The following is a 25,852-nucleotide window of genomic DNA, read 5'->3' on the forward strand; positions in this document are numbered from 1 at the left end:
CAGACCCTGGACAGAGAACAGAAGACTTGCTGCTCACCTTGTCCCCGGCCACTGGGGAGGTGGAATCAGGACAGCCTGGACTAAGAGGTAGAAATGGGCTGTGGCCGCGAAAAAAGCTGGGGGCCTGGATATGGGAAGCTCTGACCTGAGGACACAGGAAGATGAATAGAACAGCATGTGGAGGGGCTGTCAGCATTATAGGTAGCCAGAGACAGCGGCCTCGGAAAGCTGAGCCTAAGCCTTCAGGTGACTTGTGGTCTCCTGAGTGAGCACCTTGTCTTCCACGTTTGCTGTTCTTCCCAATTCACGGGGTGAAGGCATTCGGGGGAGACAAACCTGTACAATGCCCCGTAGAGTAGCCAGTAAGACACTTGCCAATCTCCAAGAATTTGCCGAGCACCTGCCAAACATAGTTATAAGGAAAGAAGCACCTCTCTGTATAATGATATAGAACAATCTCCAAAATATATTATTAGAGGTAAAGCAAAGAGTATGATGGTTTATGTAGTAGAGTTCCATTTATATAAAAGAAAACATATACACATGTATATGTGCATATATGTGCATGTAGTTATTTATATTCGTATGTGTAAAGAATGTCCCCAAACGATACACAGAAGCGGGTGCCAGCGTTTGTCTCTAGAGAGTAGAAGGTGGCTGAGGAATTGAGTGGGTGAAGAAGTTATTATATGTAAATTCTTTGGTTCCTTTGAACATTTTTATTATGCATATGTATTACATATTCCCAAAATTGAAAAAATATCAATAAATATTCACACAACACGGCAATTTTTTTTTGTAGATAAGTTGCCTGCTGAAGCCCTCACACATGTATGTACAAGAGGGAAAAAATACAACATTGTTTATCAGGGTGAAACACTAGAAACAACCAAAATCTTCATCAACAGGGGAATGAGTATGCAAAATATGGAATAGCATATAACATGCAGCAGTTAGAGAGAATAACATATAGATCTAGCAGAGAATAGCACAGAGAAGTTAAAGGAAATGAACTGGATTAACTTCTCATCTGTGTATCAAGACTCAAAAACATGTGGAGCAGAAAAAGAACATAACATCAGATATATGCTTAACATATAATTTGAGTAAAAACTTTAAGAACACACTAAGTAAAAGTACAAAAATGGACTAGAAGGATACCAAACTCACAATGTCATTTACCTCTGTGGAGATCAAAGATGGGGTGGGGTGGGGAGTTTTCTCCATACCTGCAATATTTTATTTCTTAAAAACAACTACCAAAAATTAAAAATAAGGCAGGCATGGTGGCTCACGACTATAATCCCAGCACTTTGGGAAGCTGAGGCAGGAGGATGGCTTGAGGCCAGGAATTAGAGACCAGACTGGACAACATAGTAAGACCCCTCTCTACAAGAAAAAAGAAAGAAAGAAAAATTAGCCAGTCTTGGTGCGCATGCCTATAGTCCCAACTACTTGGGAGGCTGAGGTGGTAGAATCCCTTGAGCCCAGGAGTTTGAGGCTGCAGTGAATTATGATCATGCCACTGTACTCCAGCCTGGATGACAGAGTGAAATCCTGTCTCAGGGGAAAAAAAAAGAAAAAGAGGAAGCAAATATGACAAAATGTTGAAAGTTTTAATTCTGAGTGACAGGAATATAGATGTTTGCTATTTTATTCTTTGTGTTTTTCTGTATTTTAAACATTTTTTATAGAAGTTTACATAAAAGTACACATATCCAGCCAAGCTCCTCCAGATAGATCCTTTTACTTTCTTTTTAAACTCAAATAAATTCTAGATAATCAGCCTTAGTATTATTGGTAAGAATTTCTCTAAAAAATTTTGTGCTAGAAGTTTTGAAACATTTAGAAATTCTGGTTGTGGCTTCAGATTTCCTACTTCAGATGATGAAACAGGATGGAACCACTGTCAAGGAGAATGCAGGGATGTTTGAGGCTTGTTACAGCATGACTCCCATACACACCCATTTGTTTCTCCCCCAGCCTCTGTTTCTTCCAGATTCCACTTGGCATATAGTGTTGACAAAGCAAGATTTGCTTTGGGGCGTGTTCATTTTCCTCGTGCCTCTTTGCTCTCTTGTGAAACACAAAACATTCTACAGGCGGAGTTCTTTAAAAACCCAAGTCTCCACCTTACCTGATCACTTCGGTTCCAGCATCCTGCCCAGCAAAGAAGCCTTTGGCCAAAATGATACCTGGAGGCTTAACTGAGGCCAAGCCTGCCACTCCAGAAATCCAGGAGATTGCTGATAAGGTGAGTTGACTCAGGGAAGAGTTTGATCCAAAAATCTTGGTTCATAGGTTGTCTTCATGGTAAGGATGTGGGTGAACATGAGAATGAAAACACTGGGAAGTGTGTGGTCTTGTGTAGGCTTCCTTACAACTAAAATGGAATACTGAGCTTTTCAGACGAAACCTGAAATAATCCCAACACTGTGAGAGTGATCTTGAGCATTTGCCTTCTCTGAGCTTCATTTTCCCCATTTGCAAAAGACGAATTTATGTTGGGTCATTTCTAAAGCTCTTACAAGGTCTGATTCTAGGATTACTAATTCAGTTTATGATGAAATTTTTCTAACCTCATCAAGTAAAGCCAAGATGTAATTAAAGTCTAAGGTTGTTAACAATTTGATGAAGTAGACTTGGAATGCATTGCAGAGAGTTTTTTTAAAATAAATTGAATGAAGAACAATATTGTAAAGACACCAACTTCCTGTACATTTGCCTAAATAGACAACGTTTTAGTTTTTCTGTAGTTTGAGGGTGATTAAACTAGTAGAAAAGAGAAATGGGATAATTTATGGTCTAAAATGGTACAGGCACCCAAATTATTTATCCCAGAGAAAAATAGAACTCAATGTTTTTAGAAAGTTGATACATTTTCTAAGTACTGTTTGATTAGCTATCACTTGCATAGTAAAAATTTTGGCTGAGCGCGGTAGTTCATGCCTGTAATCCTAGCACTCTGGGAGGCCGAGGCAGCAGAATCCCTTGGGGTCAGGAGTTCGAGACCAGTCTAAGCAAGAGCTAGACTCCATCTCTACCAAAAATAGAAAGAAATTAGCTGGACAACTAAATATATATAGAAAAAATTAGCCGGGCATGATGGTGCATGCCTGTAGTCCCAGCTTCTTGGGAGGCTGAGGCAGGAGGATTGCTTGAGCCCAGGAGTTTGAGGTTGCTGTGAGCTAGGCTGACACCATGGCACTCTAGCCCAGGCAGTAGAGGGAGACTTTGTCTCAAAAAAAAAAAAAAAAAAAATTTATTTTCATATTTTGTGAAAGGAAAATGCACACAAATTACTACTTTAGGTTTGTAATTTGTTGCCTTATTGTTTTGTATCATTTCTTCTTGTTTTTTCTCTCTGAAATGTCATTCTATGGCACTGTTTGGCAAGTGAGATTAACTATTTATGTGATTTAAGAGATGGGATCTTCTATGTCCAGGAAACTCTCTAAGGAGCCAGATGCCTGGAATTCTACCACTCATTCTTTGGAACTAAATATTTCTCATTCAAGAGATCTTTTAAAAAATATATCTCGGAGCTTTTTATTCTTGAAGAAGATAATATTAAGTTGTTAATGCCTTTATTTGAATCTCCTAATCAAATCAGCATTGCCAAACTTGAACGTGCACATGAATCACCTATGAGTCTTGGTGAACTGCAGATTCTGATTCAGGATGTCGGGGGTGGGCCTGAGATTCTGCACTTTGTCAACAGAAAAGAACCCAAACTCTATAAAATAATTTAAAGAGGTTTATTCTGAGCCAAATATGTATGACCATGGCCTGGAGGGCCACACCCAAGAAGCCCGTTCAAGTGGTCTTGCCATGGTTGGGTTACAGTTTGGTTTTACACATTTCAGGGTGACAGGAATTACACTTAAAGTCATAAATCAATACATGGAAGGCATACAGTGGTTTGGCCAAAAAAAGCAGGACATCTCAAAGCAAGGGATTACAGGTTACAGGTAATTTTAAAGACTATTTGATTTGTAATTGGTCAAAGAAATGAAGCTTTGTCTAAAGCTTGGAATGTTTAAAGTTAAGATAAGGAAGTCTATTAATCAGAGACAAGCCACTGGACATATACTGGACATATAGCCAGACTCAAGTGATCTGTAAAGTAAATTGATGACCTGCAGGTGTGGTTTAAGCTTTGTCTTGTATAGTCTTAGGCCTACTAATGAGTGACAAAGGATCTCTCCCAAGAAGGGAAGGGGGCTTGATGAGGCATGTGTGACCGCCCTTCTCATGGCCAGCAATTCAGCTGTAGGGTATTTCTGGGGTCTCCTTGGCCAAAAGAAGTTGCATTCAGTCTTCTGGGATGCTTAACATTTTATTTTAGTTCACAATTTCTACCAGGCTCACAGGCAATGCTGCTGTTGTATAGGACTCACTTGCCTACAGGACAAGGGATATATGGCATCCTACAAAGCCTATGGGCTAAAACTCAGGGTGCCAACACAAAACTTCTCAATTTCATTTGTAAAATGAAGATAACACCTCTTACCCTGCCAATCTCAGAGCTGTAAGGACTAGGTAAGATCATGTGCATTAAAATGACTTGAAAATGAAAAAGAAATATGCAGGTGAGGCATCACAGTAGTTTACTTCAAACTTTTGCCTGAAATCATTTCTGGCCCTTTAGGGGACCAGAGCTGTAGGGGGATAGGAAACAGTAGAGATTTGGAATAAAAAGGGTACAGAAAATTTTAATGATTTTTTAATAGCCTATCACCTGGTTAGCAAGAATAATAATTTTTTAAAATAAGAAGCTGCTGGAAGGCTTTGCATTGTTAACAACACCTATCTGTAAGCCACATCTTACATTATAAAATTAATTTGAAAGTATGTTTCTGGCTGCTCACCTCAGGCTCCACCTTTGCCAGAGAAGGAGAACAAAAGACATTATTAACAACAGCTACCTCACCCCAGGAAGGTGTTTTGCTGTTTTAAAAGCCTGCCCTTCAATCCAACCTTGTATTTGATCTTCATAACCTCTGGGGCAGGCAGGGAAAGCATCATGTCCATTTATCAGATGATGAAACCAAAATTCAAGGAGGTTAAGAGTCACCTACTCAAGAAGTGAGCTTTCCCTCAGATTTTTCGCGCACCGTGGCAGAACATGGAGAAGCTCTGTGAGGTGAGAGAAACGCGCTGAGGGGAGAGAGTACGGGAAACTTGTCTTCTCTGTGCACACACTAGCCTCACATTTAAGTCAATATGGGAAGTGAATCTCAGTGAATCATCTCATGGTAGGTGCATTTCGTGAATATTCTCTTAGGTGTCTAGCCTTGTTCTAAATCTTATAGAAGCTACACAAGGGCTGTGAGATATCGCCCCTGCCCTCAAGGAGCTTACAGCGTAGGGGAAGTCAAGATAGCTGGAATAGCCAATTAACTACTTTTACATAGTCCTAGGTTTCAGACCACAAAAGACATTAGAAAGTGCTTGTCAAACCTCCTTACTTTCAGCTGAATGATTACTGTGTAGTAGTTCAGTTTCTCAGGTGTTGAACTCCTCATTATATCTTATCTGCTCTCTCTTGCAAGAGAGAGCCTTAGGGGACAATTCCCAGGCAAGTGTTGGAAGGTAGAGGAATAGTCAGGAGACTCTTTACAGTTTAGGAAGCACTTTCCCATTAATTATATCATTTATTCTCCTACAGACAACCCCAAGAGGCAGGTGTTCTTATAACCACCTTATTGGTGAGGAACTTGAATCAACTCCAAGATTATAGAATTAGTTAAGTCTCCATGCAGGGGTAGGCAAATGGCCAGGTGCTGGGAACCACATACCTAGTATGATTTGGGGAGGTTCAGGGAAGATCTCTACTACCCGTCATTTACTTTGTAGTTTTATACCTTTTATTTTTGAATATATTTCTATTTTTTAAAATCATCTGTTAAAATGCGGTATTCTTAGAGCAGCTAAAGTTAATCAGCTTTCTTTGTCCTTATCCAAGAGCTTCTTAACGGAATGCCAACTGAAGGAAGAACCCCATTGGGGAGGAGGGGGACGTATCAAAGACAAGTCATAGCAGGTGTCCCAGGAATTTGACATCAAAGGAAAGAGGGAGGTTGGATGAGGTCAGAAAGAAAGGAAAGGCAAACAAAGGGTTTGGGGATTGAGAAAACTTGAACATTTTTGAAGGCAGAAGAAAAGAGGTTGCCCATTCTGAGGGTAGCAGAGACTGCATGGGTCATTGCGGAATCATGTATTAAAGGATGCCAAAGGTACTTGGGTCCAGAGCACACTTGGAAGTAGCCCCCTCATCCAAGATTCTTTGTGTCAGTTAAAAGCCATTGCTATTCCCATCTTTTCTATTGTGGGAGACAAGTGGTCAGGATGGAAAACATTGATTATGTAGACAGTACTGTGCGAAGGATGGAGGGGAGACGTGAAATGGTTCCTGCCTTCACGGAAATTTGCACAGTAGATTGGAGGTAAGACACATAAAGAAATACAGAGCCATGCACAGCCCATCCATGGAAACTATAATATGTGCTATGGAGAACCAAATAAATGAATGGCCCCAACAGCAAAAGCCTCCGGATCATTAAGCCTGATCTATTATCTTATGTCATATGTAAATAAACATTAGATGAGAATTCTAAGTATGTTTATATGATGGAAAGAAATGTTATTTAATAATTATTTTTAGAAATAAGGGCTATGATTACACATGCAATGTGCACACGCACCCGTTAATCATAAACCTGATTGCTGAACACCATTCCTGACAAACACAGAACACACTTTTTGTCAGCCAGGACACCACACAAATACCTCATCAGCATACCGTCCTGGGCACACCCTGGAGTTCAGCATGTCGTGGCTCTCACTCACCCACATCCACAAATTCGTGTTTCTCTCTCTGTCCACATCACCCTCCTCGGTTACTCTCCTGCTGCCCCACACCCCAAGAACCTGCCATTCAGCCACATCAGAGTCCCCCAAGCACTTGCCTCCCACCTTCATCAGAACATGCCCCGGCCCACTCGGTCACTCATGCAATCTGGACCCCATGCTAGGTGGCTTCATACACTCCTCCACCCCTGATTTCCATGACCCTGGGAGTTCCTGGCATGCCAGTCCTCAAAGATCACTCCCACTGCACCACTTCCTCTTTGGCATCTGCTTCAGGATCAAATAACTTTGCTCAAGGAAGGTGCAGAACCACAGAAACCTAATCCATTTCAAATCTCGGAATTCACACAAACAGCCGCAGCAGCACCCTGGGTGCCAGGACATCCTTTCAGTCATATTTGCTGGTCATTCTCTAGAAACCGCACAGAGGCTGCTCAGTCCCTCCCGTCCCCGTGGTCCCTCTGGCAGGTGTCTCAGCTCCTGCCCTTCTTAGGGGATTGCAGGCAGCTGATGAGAAATGCCCCAGTGACCCTGTCCCCCACTGGCTCGCCATCCTCCCTCCAGTCTTAGGCTCTGTCCTCTTTTCTTCAGACAGCCCTTCCTCTCTTAGCCAGCGGACTTCATTTCTTGCATCCTGGGTGCCTTGCCTCATACTTCCTCCTCCCTTCAAAACACTCAGACCACAAATATCCACAAGTCACATCTTACCAGCCCTATTGTCCTTTCATGCTACTACCCAAACTCTCCTTCGTTACTCTGTAAAATGTCCCCAAATATAATCTATCCATGTTGCCACCATTATTCTTCTGTCCATTCTCTCCTAAATTATGCACAGCCCAACTGGTTCTGCAGAATGATCACAGATTAGGGGAAACGCCTGGGTGTTGGGTGCCTCGCGGCTCAAATGCTCAGATCTCAGAGAACTAACAACTCACCAAGATTTGTGCTCCTAACTATCAGAAAAGCTTGAATGGCCCTATGGTAAATGTATTTACAAGGTGCTCCTCCCTGGTAGCCTCCTCTGCTGGCTGGGGACCTATCGACAAACCCCCTCTGTTCCTTCCATCACCGCCGCCACCACCATGCACGGCAGGCTGACAGAGGCAAAGGCCAACTGTATTCAGCGCAAGATCTGTCTGTGCCTCCTTAAGTTCCCAACCGCCACTCCCAGCTGGCCTTCATACTCCTGGTGCCCATCCTGGGCCGGGGTGGGGGTGGGGGGGAGCAGTCTTTACCACCAAGCTACCTTCTGAAACCAAGCTGCCTTCCCTGACCAGCTCCCCTACTCTGCCCCTGCTCCCCAGCTCAAATCTAATCACCCAGGTCCAAAGTATCCAACACTAAACCACACAGATCTGTTTTCCTGGAAAGGGGGAGGGAGGCTGCAGGTTGCAAAAGCAGTGAGCAAGAAATCAAGGTACACAATCAGACAGGTGCCAGAGTGTTTCAGGAGACAAACCAGATATTTGAAATCAACTCTCTCATGGAGAATTCTGGATTTGTGGACTGCACAGATACAATGGAAAGGTTACAGATCTGGATCTATTTCTAGAAAAGATAGAAATAAAACCTTATGATACATGCTAAAAAATGAAACATGACCAAAAGACTGAAAAGCAGAAGGAACACAGATCAGATTCTTATGTTACCAGGCAAGAACTTTAAAATAACTATGATTGACAATTTTTCACCCTTAAGCAGTCATGCTCTACTTACAGCCTCAGGTCCCTCATTTGTAAAATGAGGTTTAAATGGATACCTTTGTTGGGGAGTGGTTGGTGGCCCATACCTGTAATCCCAGCACTCTGGGAGGCCGAGGCAGTGGGTATCACTTGAGCTCAGGAGTTCAAGACCAGCCTGAGCAAGAGGGAGACACTGTCTCTACTAGCATGCACCTGTAGTCCCAGCTACTCGGGAGGCTGAGGCAGGAGGATCGCTTGAGTCCAGGAGTTTGAGGTTGCAGTGAGCTATAATGACACCACTGCACTCCACCCTTCAATAGAGCAAGATTCTGTCTCAAAAAAAAAAAAAAAAGGATACTTTTGGGGTTAGTGTAGAGATTAACCCTTTCCAACTCAGCTCCCAACTTGGCTGGTAGCCAGTATTGGCAACCCCTCATTTCGAAGCGCAAAAGGCTTAGGACAGGGGACCCTAAGACAGTAAGCTCTTTCCTTATCTTCTCTCTGCACCCTTGTCCACCTTCTACTCTCTCCTGTGCTCTGCCTCTTCCCATTTCTCTTTTTTTCTCACTATTTTTCTCCTCCCTTTCTCCACTTTGGAGCTTCATTTTCCATCTCAACAAAGCAATCACATTTTCCCCATCTATTCTGAAGGTTATAGGAGAAATTGATGGTGGTCCACAGAGCATCTGGCCCCTCACAAGTGGTCTGAGAACTTGTAGTTTGTAAACGTCTACGTCTTTAAAAACAGTTCTGGTACCCAAACTAAGGCATCAACAGAAAACGATTCAAAATGTCTGTCCTCTGATGGGAAGGACCAGGTGGCCTAAGGAGGCCTGACTGAAGCTGTATGTGCACATAGAATGCTTTAGTGAAGGCCACGGAGGCGACTGCCCAGTAAACTAGGTATATTCAACACATAGAGTTATTTCCTTTTCCATCCAAGGGATAGGAAAAGACTGAAGGTAGGGGCACAAACCTACAGATAAAAGACAACAGGAGATAGGCAAACAATAACCCAGAGATACCAACAATATTTTGGAAGATGGAAAACAGATGAATAATGGAAAATGGCTGAGCGGTCTAGACAGAACCTAAGCCCATAGAGGGGAAAGTCCAAGCCAGAAGTAGGCAGATTCATGTTGCAGAACTTCACAATGGCTTGGACGTTAGCAACACCAGAAACTTAAAGACAAGAGTGAGGCATGGGGCCAAAACCAAGAGGTTGACGGGAGATCGTATGAGGAACAATTGGACCTTCCCCTCCCTCTCCTCCACCCTAGAAGACAGACATTACCCTGGCAGAAGACTGGAGCTTTACTCTTAGCAGAAATTGAGGCAGAGGGATCATAGGAGACTCTAGCATCTCAGGCCTAGCTGAGGGTAGGAATGAAGGACCAATATTGAAAACCAGTGGATTCAGTAAAAGTTTACACACTGAATTTGGCACTCTCTAGCTCCCTTCTCATGCTTGGTTCAGGAAAGCTGGCATCTAAGCATGTATCTCCCTGTGGTAGACAGAAGGATGGCCCACCAAAGATGTCCACATCCTAATCCCTGGAACCTGTGACTACGTTACCTTACATGGCAAAAGGGACTTTGCAGGCATGATTAGGTTAAGGATTGTGAGATGGGAAGGTTATCTTGGATTATCCAAGTATGCCCAATGCAATCACAGGCTCATTTTAAGAACTGTGCACAAATACTATACTTTAGTTAGTAAATGTACTGTGTACAGGGGTATGGCTTAGCAATTCTGAAACTGTTTTATGCATATGCTACAACTGAATGAATAAGTAAATACATTGAGAATAATGAGAACCAGACTTCTTTCTCAGTGTGTGAGAAAGGAGTTACAGATAAGGAAAGGGGCAAAGCTAAATGAATCCGATGGTGTTGGATTATACACACACACACATATAATATATATACATAATGTATTATGTGTACACACACAAATGTGTGCACTTATATATATTTATATATATACAGATCAATAAAGATGTATGTGCGTGTGCGCGGGAGTGTGTGTGTGTGTACATACATACATTTTGTAGCTCTTTGTACTGAGTGAGCCCAGAAGCAATGACATCTAGTAACAATGAGAATATACAATGCCAAAATCTTGGATCTTAAATACCATTCTCCAATAAAAGGAGCCAGGGCCATTTTTCCTTGGAGAAATGATTGATTCCAGTGGGGAGGCAGGGAAAATTCAAGATAAGCCTGGAATATCTTGTAATTGCTCATAAAATGATGGAGGCATGTTGAAAGGACACAGGCATCAGTGAAGAAACTTCCAATGGCCAAATATAGAACAATTTGAACAAAATAAGTAGGAATGAATTATAATCCATAGACTAAAAGAAATATGCATGAGTCATATTAATATAGAATAAGTAATTGAATACATAAATAGGAGCGTGAGAGAACAGCTCTTCCTTACAGTAGAATTCCAGTTAATAAATGTACAAGGAATGATAGAAATAGAAAAGCCACCATTTGGCAAACCCCACAGTAATAATTGTGGACAAGAAACATCAATGGATACTGAAATTGGTGGATGAAAGTATGAAGAGAAACGAGACAGCTGCATAGTCAGAAAGTGTCTCCTCACAAGACATTTATTATTATAATTACAAAGGGGAAAAAATAGTACTTTACAGTGGAGAAACCTGGCAGACATCCCAGCTAAGTGATCAAAACTAACATCACTAGTAATGAAACAGGAAATGTAGTTCCTGACAGGATGCACTAGAACACGTTACTCTTGTTCTGTCCTTACAAAAATGTAAAATATTGACGTAAGAGAAGATCAAACAATCCCAAGTTGAGGAACATCCTGCAAATTATAAGGTCAGTATTCCCCCAAATTGTCAAGTTCGTGAATGACAAAGACAGACCCAGAAATTAACCCAGATTGGAGGGGAGACTAAGGAGAGATGGCAACTAAATGCAATGTAGGATCCTGGATGACATCCAGGAGCAGAAAAGGGACATTCTAGGGATGATTGGCAAAATTCTAATAAGGTCAATCAACCACTTAATATTATACCATGTTAATTTCCTGGTTTGGTTGTTGTTATGTAAGATGGCAACATTAGGGGAAACTGTGAATGATATAAGAGAATTTAGTGTACTATTTTTTGCAGCTTTTAAGTCTAAAATTATTTCTAAATAATTTTTTAAAAAATCAAATAGTAATTATTGCTCTCCTGTTTTTTATCAGTGAAAGACATAGATAACTATTAGCTTTACAAATCAATACCATATTTCATTACCACACCAAGTTAATGTATAATAAATTCAGCCTAGAGCAACAAAATTTGACATTTTAACCCATGTAATCTTATTAAAGATAGGTGATTTCTGTTTAAATACTAAAAAGAGCTCACAGATTTCATTCCCATCTTTGAGGACTTTTAGGAGCACGAGGTTCCCAGATTGGTAAATCACAAAAATGAAGTCCAATATAGCTCTGATAATTTGTTTTCTCTTTTCTCTTCTTAAGGTTAAATCACAGCTTGAAGAAAAAACAAATGAGACTTATGAAGAATTTGAAGCTGAAGAGTATAAAACTCAAGTAGTTGCTGGAGTAAATTACTACATTAAGGTTAGAGTTCAACATCCACCTTAGCACTAAACAATATTATATTTCTCAATTTACATAAAATGTTTCCTGTTTCCCCTACCATATAATTTGTTCTTTCTGGTTGTCCTAAATTAAGGTGCCCAGCATGATACCGTCCAAGTGGTAGACTTTCAAATTTGGCAGATGAGGTTACACTATTTTTTCCTTGTGAATTGAGAACACTTCTTAATATTGATTCTTAATTTCCCGAGAGTGTATGGGAAAAGATTTCATAACAGTTAGGGCATGCTTGGTTTGTGGCCATGGCTGTAAAGAGTGAGGATAATATTTCATCTGCCTGAAGGCATAGGGTGTGGCCAGCTGGTATCTGGAAGCATATTCCACCTCAAAGCTGAATGATTCTATATGTCTAAATTAAGTGGATTTAAGAAATGACTTGAATCATTAGCTGGAAAAATAATGTAAACTATTTTTGCCCTTTAAATAAACATTTTGATTAATATAATTTAAAGGATTATTTTTGCAGCTCGAATTAGTAGATTCAACTTGTGGCACTCTAGGTATAGTTTAAAACAGTGGAAAATTTAAAATATTTTAAAAGTTAATTTGATAGCTATGTCAAAAAAAATTAAATGATCCAGTTCTAATTGAAATTATTGAGAGGGAACCAATTCAAGTCAACCATGGATATTTGGGAGCCATTTCCATCCTTATGTAATTAAGATGATGATAATTCTATTTTTAAAATAATAAATATTCAAGTATATTTACTTAATCATTTGGCCAGGGCACCATGTCATTTATTTCTCTTTAACAAACAATTAACTACTTAAAATGTATAATTTTTAAAAAAAATGTTTTAAGCAAAAAAATAAAATAAGTGGATTTAGCCAGCGTGGCAGCGGAAGGTTACAGTACTGGGGTGTGTAGGTGGAGTGGCCCAGTCCTGCCAAATTTGAGCTCTTAGTGTATAGGCCAGGCCTGGGGAGACACATGTGAATGAGACCCTGCTGTATCCTCAGAGAGCAATGGCATTCTTTCCTCCATTCTCAATCTGCTTTCCTCGTGGCCAGAAAAGTTAGTTTTCCAGTTAAAAATGATTTTGTTCAAAGATAGGAAATAGTCCATCGAAACTGGGATCATCACTATAATAATTTATGATCAATACAAACGCGTAGGTTTCACATATGGGCCATCTCACACATTTCTTAAACAGCTTATCAGAAAACTGTCTCAAAAATTTCTTCTTGAAAATTTCTTCCCTTTACCACCCTTCTGCCCTCTCTTAACCACAGTTCTCTCTCTCTTTCTCCCTCTCTCTCCTCTCAATCTTTCCATTCTTCTGCTATCAAATTTCTCCTACTAGATTACAGCCACTGATCCCAGTTCCTTCCTTATTTCTTGGCAGTCTGGATGTTCATCACTTTGCTCCGGGCCACTCTCTGGATTTAAGGTCTTGCCAGTAATGTGACCCGCTCTGCGTATCTCAAGTACCTAGCAAGGAGCAGGGTGGTAGAAGGGAAGGACTGTAGGCTTAGATGTCAGACCACCCTGGGTTTAAACCCTTGTTGGACTTGTTCTACTAATCGGAACCTGTGTGATTGAAGTTCCCTCCTCATCCTCTCTGAGCCTTTATTTCCTCCTCTGCACAATGGGAGTAATAACCTACTTTGCAGGGTATTGTGAGGTATAAACAAGCTAGGAATTTACCGAGCACTTACAATGTGCCAGGCACTATTCTAACAGCTGGGCATGTATTATCTCATTTAATCCTCACAACAAATATATGAGATAAGTATAATCACTGCCCTTGTGTTACTGGTGAGAAAACTGAGCCCCGGATGGTGAAGTGACTAAGAAAGGTCACAAAACTATAAGAACAGAGTCAGGATTTGAACTCAGGTAGTCTGATGCTTACTTAGTGGCCGTGCTGCCTCTAGAAATGTTTGCAAAGATTGATGCCCTGTTTCAAGGATAAAGAAAGTACTTTTAAAAGGTTGTGCCCTAGAGTGAAAAGAACATAGATGTTGGAGCCCAACAGATCTGGGTTTAAATATTGGCTCTGCCACTTATTAGCTGGAAGATTTATGGAAAACTACTTAATCTCGGCCGGGCGTGGTGGCTCACGCCTGTAATCCTAGTACTCTGGGAGGCCGAGGCGAGTGGATCGCTCGAGGTCAGGAGTTCGAGACCAGCCTGAGCAAGAGCGAGACCCCGTCTCTACTAAAAATAGAAAGAAATTATATGGACAACTAAAAACATATATAGAAAAAATTAGCCGGGCATGGTGGCACATGCCTGTAGTCCCAGCTACTCGGGAGGCTGAGGCAGTAGGATCGCTTAAGCCCAGGAGTTTGAGGTTGCTGTGAGCTAGGCTGATGCCACGGCACTCACTCTAGCCCGGGCAACAGAGCGAGACTCTGACTCAAAAAAAAAAAAAAACAAAAAAAAAAACTACTTAATCTCTTGTAACATTCTTCCACATCTGTAAAATTGACATGGTTCTGCCTTTCTTCAGGCCTATAATAATAAGTAAATATAATCATGTATATGAGATACTCATCATAGTGTCTGGCTCACAGTAAACATTAGATACATGCCAATTGTAAAGATAGGAAGTGACATCAGAACACAATAAATATTATTATAAGACAAAATTTTATTGTTTCAACCAAGAACAAAAGTAAAAATTCTTACCATGAGTTTACTGGTCCCAGATTCATGTCCAAACTACTATTTCAAACTTCATACCAATGACTTCCTAGCAAGACCCCTGTAATTTAGAAGGGAGGCTGTCTGCCCCTGGGCCCTGCTCAGTCCGACCAGTGGGCATTTATAAAATGGGTTCTGGCCGGGCGTGGTGGCTCACCCCTGTAATCCTAGCACTCTGGAGGCCGAGGAGGCAGATTGTTTGAGCTCAGGAGTTCGAGACCAGCCTGAGCAAGAGCAAGACCCTGTCTCTACTAAAAATAGAAAGAAATTATCTGGACAACTAAAATATATACAGAAAAAATTAGCCGGGCATGGTGGCGCATGCCTGTAGTCCCAGCTACTCGGGAGGCTGAGGCAGGAGGATTGCTCAAGACCAGGAGTCTGAGGTTGCTGTGAGTTAGGCTGATGCCATGGCACTCTAGCCCAGGTAACAGAGTGAGACTCTGTCTCAAAAAATAAATAAATAAATAAAATGGGTTCTAATATAGCTGTGGGAACCATACATCCCAAATTTTCTAGGGAAATTCTGATCTTCTCCCATGTCAAACTGCATCACAAACAAGGAGTCACACTTTGAGAGTCAAAAAACAGCATCACCAAAACTATAGGCTGTCACTTGTTTTCTTGCTCTGTGCAACTTTGAAAATAAAATGCAATTCTGGGATGTCATTTGTGCCCAGATTATAAGTTAAAAAATAACAAAATAAACCTAGGACCTATGCCTGTTGCTGTGCTATTAGCCAGCCCTTTTTCTCGTAAAATAAGCTCGTGGGTTTATGGAAGCAACGAGTCTACGAAGGGTGGGCTGGTCTCGCAATGCTGCTTCCCCAGGGCTTACTGCACTGTCTTTACGGGCTTGAAGATCTTTCACTTGATGGAGGCCCCTCTGAGTGAATCTTTTTCTTTTTTTTTAATACCCTTCAGGTACGAGTAGGTGAAAATCGTTATATTCACTTGAAAGTATTCGAAAGTCTTCCTGGACAAAATCAGGAATTGGTACTTTCTGGTTTCCAGACTGATAAACGCAAGGAGGATGAGCTGACCGGCTTTTAGCAGCATGTTTCCAAAGTGTTCTGGTTCCTTCCACTGGCTACTGAGAAATGATCCTTTCTAATAAATATAACCAAAAATAAAGAAGCATTCCTTTTCAAATAAATGTCTTCAATTATTTCTCATTTATTGTATTAAATAGAAATTACCTTTTCTTTCTCAAAGTCAGTATTATTGCTTTGCAATATAAATTCTATATACATCGATGTCAATTGGAAATCGGGTAAAAATCAGTCAGGCCTAATGCAACTGGCTAAAGGATACTACCACCTCCAGCATAGGCAGGCTGAATCATGGACTATCAGCTAGCCAATCTCCTTGTTCCCTGTGGTTCCTGAGACCCCCAACATTCCATCTCTACCCTCACAATTTAAAATGAAATCGAGTATTTTACAAAATATATTTTTATTTTGAAACAATTTTAAACTTACAGAAAAGTTGCAAAAAAAAAAAAACCCACTTTTTTTCTTGAACATCTGAGAGTAAGTTACCAACCATGATGCCCCATCACCAACTAATACTTTAGTGTGCATTTCCTCAAACAAGGACACTCCCCTGCATAACTGAAATACAGCCATCAAAATCAGAAAATTAACATTAATACACTTCTAGCCTCTGATCCCCAGATACCATTCAAATTTCCCTACTTGTCCCAATAATGTTTATTACAAAAAGATCCAAGCCAGATGAGGTGGCACGCACCCAGCTACTAGGGAAACAGAGGTAGGGTAATCTCCTGAGGCCAGGAGTTCGAGGCTGCAGTGAGCTATGATCTCGCCTGTGAATGCCATTGCACTCCAGGCTGGGCAAGATAGCAAGACCCCATATCTTAAAAAAAAGATCCAGTCCAAAATCATGTGCTGTATTTAATTGCCATTTTCCTCTTTTTTAACACCTTTATTGAGATATAAATTACATACCATATAATTCACCCATTTAAAGTGTACAATTAGCTTTTAATGTATTCACAAATGTGCGTAAACACTACCACATTCAATTATAGAACATTTTCATCACCTCCAAAAGAAATCCCATACCCTTTAGCTATTGCTTCCCCATCTTCCTCCATACCCCCAGCCCCAAGCAAAGACTACATTACCTTCTGTCTGGATTTGCCTATTCTAGACATTTCACATATTCACATATATGGAATCATATAATGTGTGTTTTTTTGTAACTGGCTTCTTTCACTTAGCCAAATGTTTTCAAGGTTCATCTGTGTTGTAGCTTGTATCATTATTTTATTCCTATTTATGGTCAAATATTCCATTTTTTTATGTACTTTGTTTATCCATTCATCAGTTGATGAGTATTTGAGTTGCTTTAACCTTTTGACTTTTATGAACACTACTACTATAAACATTTATGTACAAGTTTTTGTGTGTACATATATTTTCACTTCTCTTGGGTATATACCTAGGAGTGAAATTGCTGGTTCATATGGTAACTAACTCTATGTTTAATTGTTTGAGCAATTTACAGACTGTTTTCTAAAGTAGCCTTGTTATTTTACATTTCCACCAACAGTGTATGAGGGTCCCAATTTCTCCACATCATCAATACTTGTTATTATCTGATTTTTTGAGACTAGTCATCCTGGTGGGTGCGAAATAATATTTCATTGTGGTTTTGATTTGTATTTCCCACGGGCCTAATGATGTTGAGCATCTTTTCATGAGATGACAAGCCATTTCTATATCTTCCATGGAGAAATGTCTATTCAGATCCTTTGCCCATTTTTTAATTTGGTTATTTGTCTTTTATTATTCAGTTCTAAGAGTTCTTTGCATATTGTCTTGATCTACTTCCTATTGCTTACAACAGAATACCCAAAACTGGGTAATTTATAAAGAAAAGGAATTTATTTCTTACAATTATGGAGACTGAGAAGTCCAAGGTCAAGGGGCCACATCTGGTGAAAGCCTTCTTGCTGGTGGAGACTCTGCAGAGTCCTGAGGCAGCACAAGGCATCCCACGGTGAAGGGGCTGAGCCTGCTGACTCAGGTCTCTCTTCATCTTCTTACAAAGCCACCGGGTCCCACTTCCACAATTACCTGTTAATCCATTAATCCATGAATGCATTAATTCATGCCCTCATGACCCAACCACCTCTTAAAGGTCCCACCTCTCAATATTGTCACACTGGGGATTAAATTTCAATAAGAGTTTTGGAGGGGACAAATATTCAAACTATAGCATATATTCTAGATATAAGTCCCTTATCAGATATATAGTTTGTAAATATTTTCTCCCATTTTGTGGTTGTCTTTTCACTTTCCTGATGGGGTCCTTTGAAGCACAAAAGTTTTTAATTTTAATGAAGTCCATATTATTGTTTCTTTTGTTGCTCATGCTTTTGGTATCCTAACTAAGGATTCTTTGCCAAATCCAAGCTCATAATAATTTATTCCTATGTTGTCTTCTAGGAGTTGTATAGTTTTAGCTCTTACATTTAGATCTTTGATCCCCTTTGAGTTAATTTTTGTATATGGTGTGTGGTAAGGATGCAGCTTCATTCTTTTGAATGTGCTATCAAATTGTTCCAGCACCATTTGTCTTTTTCCCCCTGTTGCATGGTCTTGACCCCCTTATTGAAAATCAGTTGATCATAGGTGTGTGAGGCACCCCCATCTTCCTCATCCCCCCACCTGCACTCCTCAATCCACACCTACCCCATTCTGGCGCTCAGGCTGACACTGCGCCCTGGGCTACCACCACCATCCCTCTACCCAAGTGCCTGCCCTCTCCACTCCAGCTATGCTCTACCACCCTGGGTGGGCCCCTACCAAAGGGAAGCCAACTCCAACATCTAGTTTGGGACCATCCCAAACCAATGTCTGCTTTTCTTGGCCCTACTTAATGGATTTTGGGCTGAATTGTTTGGGAAGGAGAGGGGAAGAGGAAGTGGAAGGGAGGGTAAGGGTAAAGGAGAGAAAGGGAACAGGGAAAGAGAAGAGAAAACTTGTTTTAAAGATGCTCTAAAGTCTCCCTCTGGGCTCTGCACTCTGCCCACCACCCTACTAGTGCCACTTGCCAATCCCCCTGTCCCAAATAATAATAATAGTTAATATTTGGTAAGTGCTTCCTATAATCATACTTCCGTAGTATGCCAAAGACTTTACAGATATAACTCATTTAATTTTCATAACAACCTCATGAGATAAATATCCCCTCTTTATAGAAGACTGAGTGTAGAAATGCTAAGTTACTTGCGCAAAGCCACATGACCAGTTAGTAGAGAAGTGAGGATATGATTCCAGGCTGTTTGCCTCCAGGGTCAATGCTCTTAACCTCTAAGCGCTACTAACACATGCTCAGAATTCATTCTCTCAGCTATTCTGACTCCTGAACCAGATAAGGAAGTGAGAGTTGAAACAGTGGTTGTTTTTTATAACCACTGCTGACTCTTAATGCTTCATAATAGAGAAACTGTCCTATTCATCTGCCTTCAGCTCCCAGCACATTAATAGTCAGTAATTGAAAAATATCTCCACTGGTTAACCTGCGTTAATGCTGTAGAGCTCTTAGGTAGCAGAAACAACCACAGACAATCCCACTGGCCTGATAATAATAACCAGCTCTATGAACAAATTTCAATGACCCCTATGTGGTTTTTTATAATCCCCACCCTTAACTAGCTACTTGAACTTTTTCAGTTGTTTCCCAGAAATGGCAGAATTTCTGCAAGACAAAGGAGTTGAGATTCCGAAGGGCCCTGGGCAGACTTCCTGACCCAAGACTCACCATCCCCCAAACCTCCCCAGTGCACCTTTCCTGTATTCTCCGCATTTGAGGCTGCTTCTCCTATCCTCCTGACAGACATCTTTTGTCTTTTGTATTAAAAAATTCCTCTCATCCTTGGCGATCCTCAGTGTCTCAATAATTGGCTCTCTGTGCAGCGAGTAAACAGACCTAGGCCAGAGGCCTTTTGGGTTTGGTAAACATAAGGATCCTTTTCTGAGCAAAACAAACAGACACACACATCTATAGCTATATACACAGAGCCGCTGATTAAAGATACATGAAATTACAAGATTAGGATGCTTAGATTTACTTTATCCTGATTTTGGTATGGAAAGCCTGCATATATCACATGTTTAAGACTTAAATCTAATAAGGGATAGATAGAACCTATGCAAAGAAAGTCATGCACTGCATAACAGCATTTTAGTCAAAGATGGATCACATATACAACAGTGGTCTCATAAGATTATAATGGACCTGAAAATCCCTATCATCTAGCATAACACATCACTCACGTTTGTGGTGATCCTGGTGTAAAGGAACCTACTGCACTGCAAAGTTTACCACACACAATTATGTACAGTACAGAATACTTGATAAATGACTGTTACTGGTTTATGTATTTACTATACATTTTATTTTAGAGTATACTCCTTCTACTTATAAAAAACAGTTAACTGTAAAACAGCCTCAGGCAGATCCTTCAAGAGGTATTCCAGAAGGCATTGTCACAGCAAATGACAGCTCCGTGTGTGCTGCCGCCCCTGAAGACCTTCCAGTGGGACTAGATGTGGAGGTGGAAGACAGTGATATTGAGGACCCTGACCCTGTGTAGGCCTAGGCTAATGTGCGTGTTTGTGTCTTCATCTGTAACAAAAAAGTTTAAAAAGTAAAAAAATAAAAAAATTTAAAAATAGAGAAAAGCTTATAGAATAAAGATATAAAGAAAGAAAAATATTTTTGTACAGCTTTACAATGTGTTTGTGTTTTAAGCTAAGTGCCATTACAAGAATCATGTTTAAAAAATTAAAAAGGTTATAAAGTAAAAAAGTTACAGTAAGCTAAGATTATGATTGAAGAAAGAAAAAAAGTTTTTATAAATTTCATGTAGCCTGAGTGTATGGTGTTAAAGTCTATAGTAGTGTACGGTAATGTCCTAGGCCTTCACATTCACTCACCTCTCACTCGCCGACTCACTCATAGCAACTTCCAGTCCATTCATGGTAAGTGCCCTATTCAGGTGTACTCTTTTTTATCTTTTATACTATATCTTGTTTGTACCTTTTCTATGTTTAGACACACAAATACTTACCATGGTGTTACAGTTGCCTACAGTATTCAGTATAGTCACATGCTGCACAAGTTTGTAGCCTCAGAGCAATAGGCTATGCCATACAGTCTGGGTGTGTAGCAGGCTATAGCACCTAGGTTTGTGTAAGTACATTCTGTGATGCTCACACAATGAGGAAATTGCCAACAACACATTTCTTAGAACATACCCCTGTCATGCAACACATTGACTGTACAACACTTCACCATCCAAAATAAAAGACCTAAATAAATGGATAAACATATCCTGTTGTTAGGTATACTTCATGTCAAAGAACATAACAATAAATAAAAATAGGAAAAAACATCAAGTAATGTGTGCAGTAATTCTCAATCTTGCCTGCATATTAGAATCACTTAATTTACAAATTAATAACAACAAATCTGGGATGGAGTACCTCCACAGATCAATTAAATAACAATCTCTAGGAAATCATCTAGGCAATTCTAACAGCAGCTAGGGTTTGCATTCTACTGTGCCATAAAGGGAAAAGGCTTAATAAAAATACTTCCCCTAATAGCATTGAAAATTTTAAAGTTTAAAATTTATTACAACATGTTTTACTGTCAGCAGTAGGTTAGAAACAGAATATATACTGGGAACAGAAAAAAAAAGTCAGAAAATATGAGCAAAATCTGTTCAAGACAGGTGATGTAAAAGCAATATGATAATTTTTTAATTTACTAAATGCCATTGAAAAATTTCATTTTGGAAGATAATCATTTGGATCCATATTTCGTAAATACCATAATAAATTACAAATTGGTTAAAAAGTGAAAAACTAGACTAGTTTAAAAACAACTTTCACCTAGATGATGACTTTTTAAAAGGGAGTAGCTTATTTTAAAGGATTAGGAAGTGGTGTTCGAACAATTAGACTTATTCTCCAAGAATTGTTGGGATTCCCAGAATGAAAAGAAAATAGACCTACAACTGGATAAATTGCTGATGGAAAGTGGTTGAAAGTTTTTTGGCCATTTAGCACTTAAAGCAGCAAGTTTCCCCCACCAAAAAAACTGTCTTCCCTTTGCAGTACCATTACAACCAAAGGAAAAATTACATTTCTGAAATATTTCCCTCACCAAATTTGAAGTGGAATCTGGGAGCAAGAATTTGTATTCAATGGCAAAAGTTATTTTGCCTGACCCCAAAGAGACTGAGGGAGTGTACTCTTGCCTTGCAGGGGTGAGGAACTCAATCCCAACTGTGACAGGCACTCCCAGAATTTTCTGCCACAGACCCCGTTTTTTAAATGACTGGTATTGGGCCAAGTGAAGATTCAGAATGTATGACTGTTCCCAGGGTTGTGGGCAATGTCTGTTTTCTCTGGGAAGCAGATTTCCTTCCCTACCTGAGGGAGAGACTCAATCATTTTCTGTCTATTTCCTCAATCAGGAGAGGGCCAAAGACTCATCCTGGGCCCCTGGAGGCTCCTGAGGCTTCCTTTGCTGTACGTGAAGTTCAGACACAGTGGCGAGTCTCTCCCAAGAAGCTATCCAAGCACTGCTGGTCTAAACGGCAGTATGAGAAGTACTGAATGAGGACAAAATGTCCTCATGTCCAGCAGTCTTCTGTTTTTATCTCACTGGCCAGAATTGCCTCACTCTACCCAGAGCTGCAAGGGAAGTTGGGCATACTGCTACCCTAAATAAAACCAGGATTTTATTGGTAAGGAAGATGAAAATGGATATAGAATAGGAAACCAGCCGTGTCTCACGCATCCCAGGCACTGAGAACCACAGTGCCAGCCCTCAAATACAGGTGGAGGAAAGAGATAAACCAGCAATTTATCATAACAGTGTAATAAAGCTCATGATAGAGGCGTTATCCTGCTGAAAGACGTGATAGCTGAGACCTGAAGTGCGGGTAGGAGTTGGCCAGAGAAGACAGGACACACAGAAGTTCAGAGGTTAAGACTGGGTCTTTTCCGGGAACGGAAAGCAGTTCAGTGTTGCTGGAGAACAGGGTGCGCCATAAAGAGCGGTGAGGTTGGAGGTAAGCAGGAGCCCGAGCACAGACTTCCTAAGCCGTTTTAGGGAGTCCGTACTCGCCAAGGCAGTGAGAAGCCACTGAAGGATTTTAAGCAGGAGACAGATTTTGCTTGCTAGCTTTAAAAACTGGAGTGTAAAAATTATTTACCATATAGCAATAATCTTTAAGTGTCAATGAATTAGCTATCCCTTGTTATTGCACCAGGGAACCCACAGATTCACCTAGGCTGAGTGCTCTCCCCGTTAACAGAGGTGCCCTCAGCTGGCCACTGCATTCAGAAGCTGGGAGTTACCTTTGCTTAAACTTTTTATTAACATTTTGAATTTCCTTCCCAACATAATGTTCTGGGATAAAATGCTGTGGAAATGCTACCCCATCAGGAGTAATCACTTTGTGTTTTCTTTATTCTTCAATGTTTATGCTCAATAATAAGCATTTTTTAAGGGTCAATCAAGGGTATTCTACAAAGGTAAGTACACACAGAAATTGTGAGTAACCAAAGTAATCTCTAACACACTTAATTAGATCATCTAACTCTAGATAGAATATTCATTTTTCTTAATTTAAAATGGTACCACAGAGGATCACTTGAGGCCAGGAGTTCAAAACCAGCTTGGCAACACAGCAAGACCCCATCTCTACAAAAAACTTAAAAAAGCATGGTGGGGCACACCTGTAGTCTCAGCTACTCGGGATGCTGAGGTGGGAGGATTGCACTACCCCAGAAGTTCAAGGCTGCAGTGAGCTATGATCAGCCACTGCACTCCAGCCTGGGTGACAAAATGAGACCCTGTCTCTAAAACTAACTAAATAAAAAATATTAAATGGGACCACATGTTTCATTAACCTCCCAGTTTACAAGATTACAAATGTATCGTTCCTGGACATGTGGTACATTAGCAGGGACTACTGCAGTAGCACTGAGTATATTATAACTCTGTTTCCTGAATTGCTATCTCTGGAACACAACTTATAAAAGAGAATGACCTTTTAGAAAACTCCCTTTTTTGCTACTGCACCTGTTTTGTATATGCCAATCTGAAGTAAATTGGCTTTTCAAAGACAAGAGCATTATAATATCCTCCAATCAGCAGAAAAAAATAGTTTGCAACGGACTCTCCACCCCCATCCCTAATTTCCTTGTTTTTTTTTTTGCATTGAACTTTATCACATTTTAGTATACTATATAATTTACTTCTTTACTATTGTCTGTCTCTCCTCACTAAATGTAAGCTCTTTTGAGAGCAGGTATTTTCATTTCGTTCAGAGTTGTAAAAATAGTGGCTAATAGTGCTAGAATATGTAAGGTATTCAAATATTTGTTAAAAAGAATTTGCAAATGTATTATCATAGGTGTTTCTTCACATGGCTGCCTTCTGTCCTGCTGAGGAAGGGCCAAACTCATCTCTGAACGTTTGTACATTCTACTTCTCTTCTTTTTGTGTGTGGGTCACCGAATCCTACCTATCCTTCAAGCAACAAAAATCAATGAATTGTTCTAAGGCAGTAATTACATACAAGACATTTTGTTTCAGCAGGCAAATCAACTTTCAAAAGCAACGTGTCACCCATCTTCAGATCTGAGGCTTTCATTGCCATTCATCAAAAATTAAACCTCCTAATTTATACTAAATCACTCCACACTGCCATAATTGCACATTTTTCATAATATCAGTTACAATGGAATGAGTCAGTGATCTTACTAACCTAATTTGCTTACCTAGAGGTATTTTGGCAGACCTGAAATTCTGGAAGGGCTGTTACAAATCCTTTCCAAGGATCTGAATTGCCTCCTGAGTAGTAGCATCAGGAAGATCTTTGTTGTCTTTTCATTTTGCGTCCATCCTTTCAACTCACTTATGCATTCAAAAATGATTACACATCAACTTTACAGAAAATCTTTTTCACTGCTGACGCCTAGGAAATTTTTCTCCTTTAGAAGACTAGATTATCTCCACAAAAGTAGGTCTTGTTCTATCAATATTCCCAACAACCTAAAAGCATGACCTATAGTAAGAGCTCAAAAAAGTTCTGTTCCTTTATTGCTTATTTCCAAACGTGTAATCTGATGAAAGTCAATGTACAGAGGCCTATCAGAGACCTCCTTGGTCAATCCAACTGGGCCAGAGCCAGGTGGCTTGTGTTTAGATCACTGTGGTAGGCAGAATCCTAAATTGGCTCCCCAAGATGTCCCACACTAAGCAAAGATGTCCCACTCCCAGAAAGGGAATGGGGACCTCAGTCCAACAATGCAAGGATTTAAATTCTGCCAACAAACTCAATTACCTTAGAAGTAGATTCTTGCCCTAGAGACTCCAGACAATAGCCCAGCCTGGCTTTCAGCTTGATTTCAGCTTTGTGAGACCCTAAGCAAAGTATCTGTCAAGTCAAGCCTGCCCGGATTTTTGATCTGCAGAACTGTGAGGTAACAAATAGATGTGATATTATGCTAAGTTTGTGGTAGTTTGTGAAGCAACAATAGAAAACTAACATAATCATTCTGTACTAGAAAGTGTTTCTTTGCAATGATCAAATCCTGCAATTACAGTAGGTTTTTTACTAACTCATTTCCTATCATGTAAACCCTCCCTGCTTTTCCATTTCCTGAATTTGTGCTTTCCATGGAAATACTGTCCAGGAAAGGATTCCACTTCAAATTAGTTTTTACATTTGAAAACAAGTTAAGGTACTAAAAAAAAAAAAAATGAAAAATAAAATAAATAAATAAAAATCTTCTTTGGACAGTGTCCAGCTCATAGTATTACCCTTTTATAATCAACCCACATCCTGAATCAAGAACCACAGATGAAACAAAAAATAAAAAATTATTATAATCAACCCACAAAGTCAAGAGATAAACTCATCAGTAACCAAAAGGTC

The 25,852-nt window shown here is 40.1% G+C and overlaps 1 protein-coding gene across 1 annotated transcript; it reads left to right on the forward strand.

Annotated features, from left to right (window-relative positions):
* Positions 1 to 2,125: 2,125 nt before the first annotated feature.
* CSTA (cystatin A) lies at positions 2,126 to 16,303 on the forward strand. Its single transcript, XM_069472697.1, has 3 exons — positions 2,126 to 2,254; positions 12,064 to 12,165; positions 15,781 to 16,303. Exons 1-3 carry the CDS (start codon positions 2,189 to 2,191, stop codon positions 15,907 to 15,909), a joined length of 297 nt encoding a protein of 98 aa, XP_069328798.1. The 5' UTR covers positions 2,126 to 2,188; the 3' UTR covers positions 15,910 to 16,303.
* The last annotated feature ends 9,549 nt before the right edge of the window (positions 16,304 to 25,852 follow it).

The sequence above is a fragment of the Eulemur rufifrons genome, chromosome 7, assembly GCF_041146395.1.
Source record: "Eulemur rufifrons isolate Redbay chromosome 7, OSU_ERuf_1, whole genome shotgun sequence".
Classification (NCBI taxonomy): domain Eukaryota; kingdom Metazoa; phylum Chordata; class Mammalia; order Primates; family Lemuridae; genus Eulemur; species Eulemur rufifrons.